At 41.3% G+C, this 10598-nt stretch overlaps 1 protein-coding gene across 1 annotated transcript; it reads right to left on the bottom strand.

The window, feature by feature from the left end:
* Window positions 1–3126: 3126 nt before the first annotated feature.
* On the bottom strand, window positions 3127–10594 carry arfrp1 (ADP-ribosylation factor related protein 1). Its single transcript, XM_079156786.1, has 7 exons — window positions 10258–10594; window positions 7984–8071; window positions 6922–7004; window positions 5038–5119; window positions 4786–4856; window positions 4331–4431; window positions 3127–3475 (listed from the first exon to the last, which is right to left on the bottom strand). The coding sequence occupies exons 1-7, from the start codon at window positions 10348–10350 to the stop codon at window positions 3388–3390; spliced, it is 606 nt and encodes a 201-aa protein (XP_079012912.1). The 5' UTR covers window positions 10351–10594; the 3' UTR covers window positions 3127–3387.
* Between the last annotated feature and the right edge of the window lie 4 nt (window positions 10595–10598).

Below are 10598 nucleotides of genomic sequence, written 5' to 3'. Positions count from 1 at the left end.
TAATTGTGACGGTGGTCCTCAGATTGTTTTTTAACAATCAGAAGAAGGCCTTAAGAAAGCAAAGGTTGAGCAGTGTGTGCGCTGCAGCAGATCCCAGTCCAGACGTTTATCACCATCACACATGTTTCCTGAGGACTTGTTTCTCATGACATCACGGAGACGTGGGCAGATCTGTCCGCAAATCTTGAAAAACATTTTGTTGGAACAAATACAGACGAATGGTACTGAAGTCAATAGCAATTTCAAAAACAAAGTAGTTAGTCAAAGACTGAATAGTTGTGCGTGACACTAGATCAGACTGTGATTTGGGGAATCCAATATAATGACATCTTACAACTTAACTCAATCTGCAGTTAAGTTCAGCAGTAAGAAAAATGCTTGTGAAAGACGTGGAGAGCTTGTTGCACATCAAATGGAGCAGAAAGGAAGTCATGACCTGCTGACCCATCAACCTTCTTGTACACGCAGCACAGAAGCTCAGCGGATGTGGTGTCTTTGTCCTCAGAGAGCTATAAAAACACACACAGCTTCCTGAGGGACACCCCTCCCTGACTCTTGCTCTCTCCTCTTGTAGTTACAATATACTTGTGTTCCTTTGAACCCTTCAGTGCGTATTTCAACATGTGTTGTGTGTTTGCAGACCATGTCAAATTTAAACATGAAAATTTGTGTCTTTGAAATTAGAAGTTTATTATTTTCATCTACCATATATGAGACTGACAGAGGACACAGGCGTTTGTAAAACAACTTCCTACATCCCAAGTTACCCTGCTGGTATAAAGTGATGCAGCAGAGGGCAGCAGGATGTCTCTGTGACAGACATCCTGACCTGTTACCAGCTGTAGTGTCCAATTATGAACATTAATATTCCCAAAGTCAACCCCCCCCGCCCAAAAAAAAAGTTTCCGTTTTGATCAAAGTATGAATGTTTTACAGAAATCAAAGGAAATACGGAAAACAAAGAAACAGAGTGATTCTCCACTTCATGAAACATCCTTCAATGCATTGTTGTGGTGATGGAGAGAACATGGAGAGAACATGTGGGCTTCAACTTTTGGGTCCCGGGAAAAGCTGTTTTTACAGGACCAGTGGTATTCATGTCATATCAGAGCTGCTTTCACTTTAATTCTCCCCACAGATGTTTTTACTTAACGCATCACTATCAGCTCCATGGGCGTCGGCTTTTTCCTGCTCCAGGCTATCGATATTATTTCAAGCTTTAGGAACCCGTGGTGGACCTCTAGTGTGGAGCTCCAAGAGTTGCATTGTCCTAGGAGTAAAATGATGCAACCCAAAAGAGAGAGGATAAAAAAACTAAAACTGTTAATATCGTTTCTTCTCCTTTTCACAGAGAGTTGGACTTTTAGCTCACATTATTTGGATTTTAACTCAACACTACATAGCTGCCACAGGAAACCCCGTCAAAGTAAAAGTCATGGAAAAATGTCACAAAGCCTTACCACTCGAGTTGTTTCTTCTCATTTATCCATCATGACATTGTGGTATGATAGTTATGTGAATAACACAAGTTTAGGGTGAGAAACAACATGAAAACCGGCAAAAGTAGTGAATGCTTCCGGTCTGAGGGGGCCGTGTGCAGATTGGAGAGTTCAAACCTTAGAGTCAAAGTGAAATTACATTTTCTATTTTAAAAGAAGAAATGTGTTTTATTCTGGTTACAGGGAGCATGAATTGTTCCGTCTGTCAGTAATTTGATCTGTGTTATCGCACTTTAATGTTGACGACCACACAGACAGTTAACCCTGTTTTTCACATTTGCTTCGTTCTATTTGTGATTTCATAGTTCACAAACTCAACAGGACCATGGATCCTCCCAAACACTGAATGTTGTACAGGGACAGACGAACCATACAGAGCTGCAGGGATGATGTATTTTTGTAGTCCAACAGGACGTTAACGTCAGACTGGTTCCCTCCACAAATAGCCAAAGGGAACTTTCCATTGGATTTTGGATTATTGCAGATAATAAACTCTGCGGCAAAAAAACATTCATGATACACGTTTTGTTCAGCAAGATAATCTTCAGCAATACACACCACTTTTGGGATTTCTGAAGCGTGAATACAATGGGCAGAAGATAACCGCTAACGTTAAGTTACACACAACAAGGCTGTGATAGAGGAGGACTCGTGTTCTGGGGACTTGTGGTAGACTCATTTAGTTTTAGCCACTTGTTAGCGACCGCCTTTTGTAAGACACATAAAAGCTTCAGAACTAATGGGAGGAGCATTAACCGACGTATTTGATATCGTAGAAGAAAACATTAAATTCTCTTCAGCTTGTGTTAACCACAGACCTTATTTTAGGCATCGGACCTAAAACACATTAAACTAACCCCATTGAGTTCACGACGAGGGAACAGGAAGTGCAAACATGCTGACTCATTTCTGGGTTTTAGAACTCATTCCTGCGGCGCTCTGTCGCTAATGGCTGATGGTGGAACTTGTTGAAAAAGGGAGAAAATTATGTTTATGAAGTATGACGCTCTGCAGTCAGCAGAGCACGTATCCTAGCCACGCCCCCTTTCTGTTGTCACCACAGAAATAAAAAAGGAGTAGAACGGACTTTCTAATTCAGATCATTTTTATGTGCACCGTTGCCATTGCGACCATTTGCGGCACTTCACAGACTCACTCGAGCTCACACAGCTGTCCCCTGACGTGTGCCGTCACCATAACTACTAACAACAATCTTCATTTTGCTTTTGACCCAGTCAGTTGACCATGGGAAACATTTCAACGTCCGCTCTGCTCCTATTCTATTCCTGTGGTTGTGAAGGAATCGGCCCAACCAGAGGCCTGAAGTGTAGAAGCCGTTTGACACCAACATGTTAGAAAAGGGTTTTGTTCTCAATGTGCACAATAGTATCCTTGTTGGTATGAATTTCTGTACTCATAAAGTGTGGAGGATGCAAATTTCACTTTGACTTTAAAAATGTGAGCTAAATATTGTTGAGTTGATCTGATAGCGTGAACAGAGAACCCCCCTGTTGCAGTTTTGTATATTTCACGTGAGAGCTGATGCTTCTTTGCTTCAGGGGCGAGTGTCAGTCAGACACAGTCACACCCCCCCCCCCCCCACCCCGCCCCCCGCCGCCAGCTCCAGAAACCGCTGCGTGAAGCAGAGGAAGTCGTGACACTGCTTCAAAAAGTCAAACAGAGTCCATTCAAAGCACATCTAAAATGATGCTTTGTGATGAAAAAAAAATATGTCTGTAATGAAACCCCCAAAATGACGAAATTCAAACTGTTCAAAGTCACAGCAAAACACGAGGAGAGAGGGGAGAGTATCAACTCCAGGGTTTACATGGAATGTCCTCGAGGAGAAACTCAGTCCAAAGTCAGTGGAAGCAGCGCTCGTGACTTCTTACGTGATGTCCTTCTGTCTGGGCGGCCGGTGAATGTTCCGGACCACACACTTCACCATCCACTCGATGCCTTCGTTCACGCCATCCCTGTGTCAAAACAAAGAAGTCACTCAGTACTTATTGCTTCAGACCAAGAAAAAGAGCTTTGATCAAGCTGGCAGAGCTCTTTTAACAGTAAGGCCTCTGTGGAGCGTGCACAGCTGATAAAGATAATGAGCTGCGTGGGTTGTTCTTCTACCAACTGCCTCATCAAAGTTCAACAGAAGGTTACTGGGGGCGAACCCATAAGTATTGCGATTCCATGTTACAATTTCTTTCACTTTTATTGAACCACTAAAACCTGTAAAAACTAAAGACTTTTACTTTGGAACATCTCGATATTGATGCAGTAAAAATGTTTCAGCATGTTTGTAGTCAGAATGTATTGGTTACATATAGCACTTCAAGTATTCAGAAGTGTAGCTATTTCAATGTACAAATATTGGACTTTTACGTTGGAATATCTCGACATTGATACAGTAGCAATGTTTCATTTTGTGTCTGTACGCAGTCAGAAAAGCTAACTGTCCAAATCCCATTAAGGTTAGCTGGTGCTTTGCTAACATTAGCTAACTTAAGAGGTATACAACGTAAAGTGTCCGTGAAGATTGTGACATGTAATGTGAATTACATAGTAATGTAAGCTTTGAACGGGCGTAGCATATCTAAGTTTAACAGGGAAGGGGGGAAAGGGGCGGGACTTTTCGACCTGAGTATTTTTCATCATGCCTACATGTATTTCAGAAGCAGCACAACAAATACTAACTTTGACTAGCTTCTACTTCAGAAACTGAACATCAGGAGGTTCACAGAGGAAGTGTTCCTTACAGGCTACTGTACTGGACTATTTGACAGGTCGCTGTCGTTGCACACACTCAGTGTACCATTCAGCAGCAGTCTTACCCTGTCAGGGCAGTACAAGGCTGGACTAGACAATCTCGCTTGCCGATCTTCGGGGCCGAGTCACTGAAGGCTGTTTTAATGTCCGGCACCGACAAACAGTCCTGAGAACAGAGCAGAAACAAGACACGACTGAAGGCTGCAACAGAAACGACAAAACTGTGAAGAAACACAATCATTATCTCTGATATAGTTTTATATCGTATAACAGGGCGACTCAGGCCAAGCCCTGAAGCCTTCCAATTGTTTGTACAGTCCAACAAACAGTTCAAAACTTAAGATTTTAAATTTACAATGAAATAAAAAAGCAAGAAGCAGCAAGTGCATACACCTGAAACGCTGGAACCAGAGAATGTTTGGCATTTTTGCTTGATACATGACTCAAACCAGGTTCTTAATAAAAGGGTGGTCTGCATTAACCTGAACAGGGTCTCAGTGAGTTAAAAAGATCACAGTACCGGGACATCCTGCTTGTTGGCCAGCACGAGGAGCGGGACACCTTCCAACATCTCGCTGCTGATCATTTTCTCTGGAGGAGACCACAGTCACATGATTGGTTTGACAATTAGCAAACATAACACACAATATCCTCTTATGTTATGACGTCAAGTGTCGATTTGAATTCAAGTAATCTGCTCTTCAACACTGGAGCCACGATGTCATGATGTTAGTGGAATAAAGTCAGAAAATAACAGACGAACGTCACTCACCGAAGGCCTCCTTGGACTCCGACAGGCGCTCCTCATCAGTTGAATCGATCACGTAGATGACTCCATGGGACTCAGCATAGTACTGCACAGACACATGAAGAAAACAAAGCGATATCAGAGCAGCCTCCTGGGCCAAAAAGACCAACACATTGTCAAAACTACAATGATACCCTGAAGGTATCTTTTGGTACGACGGCTGGAGGAGAAGCTAGGAGTACAACTTCGTAGTATTTGGGTTATAGTCAGGAAAAAGATTCCAAGATTGAATTATCTCCGCTATGCGTAAGCCTGTGGGGTGTGTGAGAGAAAAATGTAGGCGTGTCTTAAAATATATATGTCTAAAATCATATTCATTGTTTGAAACGTATTCATGTATATTCACATTCATACTGTGATATGGGCCTGTATCATTGTCATATATTCACATCACTGAGACAGGGTGGTTGCGCTCTTTTGACCGCCTCAACCATTCTGTACGGCAGCGACTTCACAAGGGTGTACAGGGGGACCAGGATGCTCTGTTAGAGCAGGGATTTTCAACCGCTGTGCCGCGGTGAGAGATCGCCAGGTGTGCCGTGGGAAAATGTCCAATTTCACTTAATGAGTCCAAAAAAACATTATTTAGTTGTTGCAAATAGTTTGCCATTGTTGAGCGTCTGAGCTGCAATATAGTGGCTGGTTAAGTCGTAATACTCTTCCATGTCAGTGGGTGGCAGTAGGGAGCGCAATAATGAAAGTAGAATTAAATGATGCGCGGGAGAGGTTGTGGTGACGAGACGAGCAGCGATGGAGAAATATTTGAAAAGGAAAAATGCAGACTCTGAACTGGGCCCTGGACAACATGACCCAGATGAAAAGCCTCGTAAGCATCAACACATTGAGAGACTTGTCATTACATTGTCAGCATACATCCGGCCCTCGGTACAACGGCCCACCAGAACATATCATATGTTTATCATAACTGGCCGCCACCACAGAGCTCCGGGACCAAACGTGGCGATGTGAGCTGGCTTTTTGTTTTAGGGAGCCAGGAGCAAACGGCTCAGTTCATCAAGCTGAGGGGAGAACGATGGACAAACATTCAGCCACCATAGCTTGGAATTAAGACATTAGTCCATTGGTAATATCTCCATTTGACCATCTTGTACTTAAGGTTACAGTTACATTAGCTCTCGTCCTGTACAAAGCCTTCACTGATCAGACCTCCGGTAGATCCGTCTGATGTGTTACTGTTGCTGTCACAGAGATGACAGTTTTTTTTACTTGTCAATCTTCTAAGTTTGCATCCTTGCGTTAACATTATTGATAACAGTTTCTCTTTTCATCATTTTCTCAATGTGATTTGGACAATTTTGGAGAAAATAATCCTGCAGGGGAGGGTGACGACTAACAGAACAAATATAAAGTGTGTGCACATGTGTTACTGCAAGTTAATAAACACGTTTGCTGACATTTGTTTTGCTGCTGTTGTTTTTGTTCACGGTCCTCTGCCTTAGGATAGGTACAGGCTCTTCTCTCTACTACAAAGATTCATTGATAAATAAATATATATATATATATATATATATATATATATATACACATATATATATACATATACACACACGTTTTCTTAACTGTGGCCTTATATTAGCGTTAATATACTAATTCATTGTAGTTACATATTTCTAATTATGTATTTTTTAACTGATCACTGGACATAATGCCTTCGGTTTGATCTGGGTTTGGGCAGTTACATTGTAACAAAGGTAGAACCCGGTTTTTGAAAACACATACACATTACATTATGAAGTAATTCTATCTTAGTGGATATTCCTCCACTCTGGAGAAGACACAGCTGCCTGTGTGTCAGTGTGAGGCTGATGCGTTTCATCCTTAACTCACTTTGTCCCACAGAGACTGGAGCTCATCCTGACCTCCCAGATCCCAGAACATCAGACGAGCTTTGCCCACATCGATTGTGCCAACTGTGAGGGAAAGTGAGACATTATTCAGAAATGTTATACTGTAGAGCAGCGGGATGAATCAAACACACGTAAAAAAAAAACACGTAAATTATAAGACAAGCAGTATCAGATGACCACAGAGGAAGAAGTGAAGAAGAATGAAAAAGATCTGGATTGAGTTTGTTCAGAAAGTATCGATTAGCGTAGCAAATTAGAATGAATCACTGCAGTTAGCCATTGAAAATAACCTCCTTTAATTTCATTGCAAATTCTAACCAAATTTCAAGGAAATCAGCAAAGAAATATGCCATTGAATGCCCATTTCTATCCACTAACGCCATGTGATTATTAGCAACTGGCGATAATTCAATGTTAATTTATCGTCTTCCATATCGTGATGGAATCATATATCAAGATGTCGTGACACACAATTACGTTGTCTAAATTGATAACAAGCACATACTGACTAACCTCTCAGAAAAACCGATCATTTTGCACTTAAGCTCACAATTCAATCATAAAATACTTTTGTATTTTTGATTAGCAAAGTATTTAATTCACACAGGAATATACAAAAATAAGGTTTGCCCTTTGATAAATATTCTCGACATATGAAATGAACGATATCGGGATAGAAGGTTTTGGCCATATCGCCCAGCCCTAAGACGAGGTCATTAAAAGAACGCCGGTCGAACATCAGACTGTGAAAGACAAAGTAGAACACTTGATGCTTCATGCATCAATGTGAGAAAGGTTACATCGGATCCCTGTGGAGGTTCCATTCCACTTAGTCGCATTTTGATTTTATTAATGCAATAAATACATTTCTATTTTCAGCTTTACCACTCAGGTTTTTTTATACATACATTGAAATTGTGCATAAAAACAGGTGGAGGGGAACGCACTCAGCTGACAAAGTGATCCATCCAGGGTGGTCAGTGTCCATTACTCTACATGACGAGCACAAGTGAAGACATGCAGTACTGGAACATTCACTTACTGTTCAGGCCAACTGTGGTGGTGATCTTTGAGAGGTTCATTCCCTTATAGTTCTTACTGAACTTGGTTTTGGTTTGTTCCAGAAAGGTCTGCAAAGAGAGACAGCAGTGAAATGAACAGACTGTTAGTACTCAATGACTCACATGAGAAGGCATGAGCTAACAGGCATACAGTAGGTGATCAGGGCTCCAGCTGTTTAACCCCACAAACTACCCAAAGTACATATAAATATTCATTGATTTATTCATATCACGTGCATTCATATCTTAACTCAAAATTAATTGAGACAGATTTGTCTATTCACACAATTACGGTAGCGGTGCTGGGAATGGCCTAACAGGACGTATAGTGACTCGCTGAAACAGCAATGAAGTCTCACATTTCACATACCTTGTGAGATGAAATATGTAAATGATAAAATGGAAGGCATTTACACAGACTTCCTGAAATTGACAATGGGTTCATAGTTAGATATGGATTACTTTTCAATATTTTATATAAAATGTGAAGCTATTGTGCTAAAGAGTGCCTGTTTTTTTAAGGAAGCTAAATAAATCCACTTTCTTAAGTTATTCCACTATACAATTGAAGAAAACTAAAGGGAAAGTAATCACAAAGTCACAACACATAGCATATCTCTTCATATTTGACCTTTGTCAAAGGAATCCAGTTCTCCAGAGACCACTATGACCCCTGAGGAGGTAATTTACGGTACTTCTCGATTCCATATCCCTCCAAAATGAGGAGCCCTTGGTGGATTGAAGCAAAGCCCCTCAGCTGCAGGAGCAACTGAGGTCCCATGGCACCAAAGGCTTCTCGTAGCTCGCCGTCTGCTTGATGAAGTTGGTGCAACACGGCAACTGAAACAGCTTGGCTTACGTTTCGTTTCACTGAGTCTCTGCTGGACTTTTCAACCACAACTACAGAGTGCTGCAGGAATGAGTCCTAATACCTGGAGATGAGTTAAGCCTGCGTTATAGTCCTGCTGCAATGCGCCTACGCATCATGTGGTCAGCTCTCATGCACACTAGGCATACATAGTCCCAGTGAAGCACGTAATCATTTCAGATTTTGACCTGCGGTTTCTGAACCGTTTGTCAAGTGTTTTTTATTTATTTGATAGACATGATTCAATAGTTCCATAAAAGGTTTTCCAAACACATTTCTATGGCTGGAAATAAAATATGGAAGAGTTGGATGTTGAGGTGGAGTTCCAGTGCCAAGGGTTTATAAGGTGGTTGTTGCTGTAACGGGATGTGAGGTACTTCTACAGAAAACACGACATCTATCTCACTCCATCCTGATAGAGGAGCCCTCCTCTGTTGCTCTCCCTGAGGTTTCTTCCGTTAAAGAGTTTTTCCTGTTCTGATGCGAGGGTCCCGGGACAGAGGATGTCGGATGTCGGATTTTACAGATTGCAAAGCCCTCTGAAGTAAATTTGTGATTTTGGTGCTTAGTCACATATTTCAGGAGGTGCAAACCGTCTCTGCGGCTCTGCAGAAGTTTAATTAGTATATCTGCACTTTCAGTTCCCTTGTTTCGATGAAATGGGTTTTCTGGATGAGTTATTGGTTAGATGCCTGAAATAAGACTTGTGGTTAGTACAAACTTAAAGAGATTTTAATGTAATGATCTACGACATGAAATACATCAGTCAATACCAAACTCTTAAAATGTTGAGTCTTTTCCATGTCTTGGAAAAAGCGGTTGCTGACGAGTGGCAAAATGAGACTAAATGTCATCACACTATTCCGTTTTTAGCTTAGTGGTGATGTCAAGTGACCGTCGTTAGTTTTTTTCTTACATTAACTTTTAACTTCAATTCATATTTTTTCCGTAAAATGCATTCACACTTTAAAAATCATAAAAGTGATTTTCATTGGATAAAAGTATTGTTTATTTTCTGCAATAATCCAAAAGAAACATCCCATTGGCTTTTTGTGGAGGGAACCAGTGCGACGATAACTTCCGGGTTAGCCTACAAAAATACGTCATCTCTGCAGCACTCTCTCTTTGGCCTCTTCAAGCACCGGTACCGTAAACATACCAATAGACACGCAACACAACCAAACCGGCTTGATCGCATTCGGGTTTTTGCAAACGAGGGCTCACTTGGCCGCAGTCCTCTCACTCAAAGAAAACGAGAGCTGACAAAGCCACATAGGGATGAAAGCACCACCACACAGATAATAACACAATCGGCAATGATGTTAGTGTGGACGAACAAGTCAACGTTAACCCAGTTGTTATAAATTCAACTCGTAATGTAATTTACCGTTTTCCCAGCGTTGTCCAGTCCCAGGATCAAAACACAGTATTCGTCCTTTTGAAACATGTACTTATATAATCCAGATAATAACGTATACATCTTGAAAAAAATATGTAAACAACACAATTATTTGCTAACTCGTCATGCCAATATTAGCTTGATAACAAAGCTTAGCCTACATATGAGGCCAAACACAGCAATACGCGGCGCTGCGGCTTCATTATCATCGAAGTTAATAAACACGAGTGACCAACAATCGTAAGTGTATTAAATAAGTCCGTAAAAGTCGTAGTTTGTCGCTAGTTTGCTACTCTGAAGCTCTCTTTGAGAAGTGACGCTACGTGTTA

Source organism: Pholis gunnellus (genome assembly GCF_910591455.1).
Source record: "Pholis gunnellus genome assembly, chromosome: 3".
In the NCBI taxonomy this organism is placed as follows: Eukaryota; Metazoa; Chordata; class Actinopteri; order Perciformes; family Pholidae; genus Pholis; species Pholis gunnellus.
This window is presented reverse-complemented; position numbering and strand designations above follow the sequence as displayed.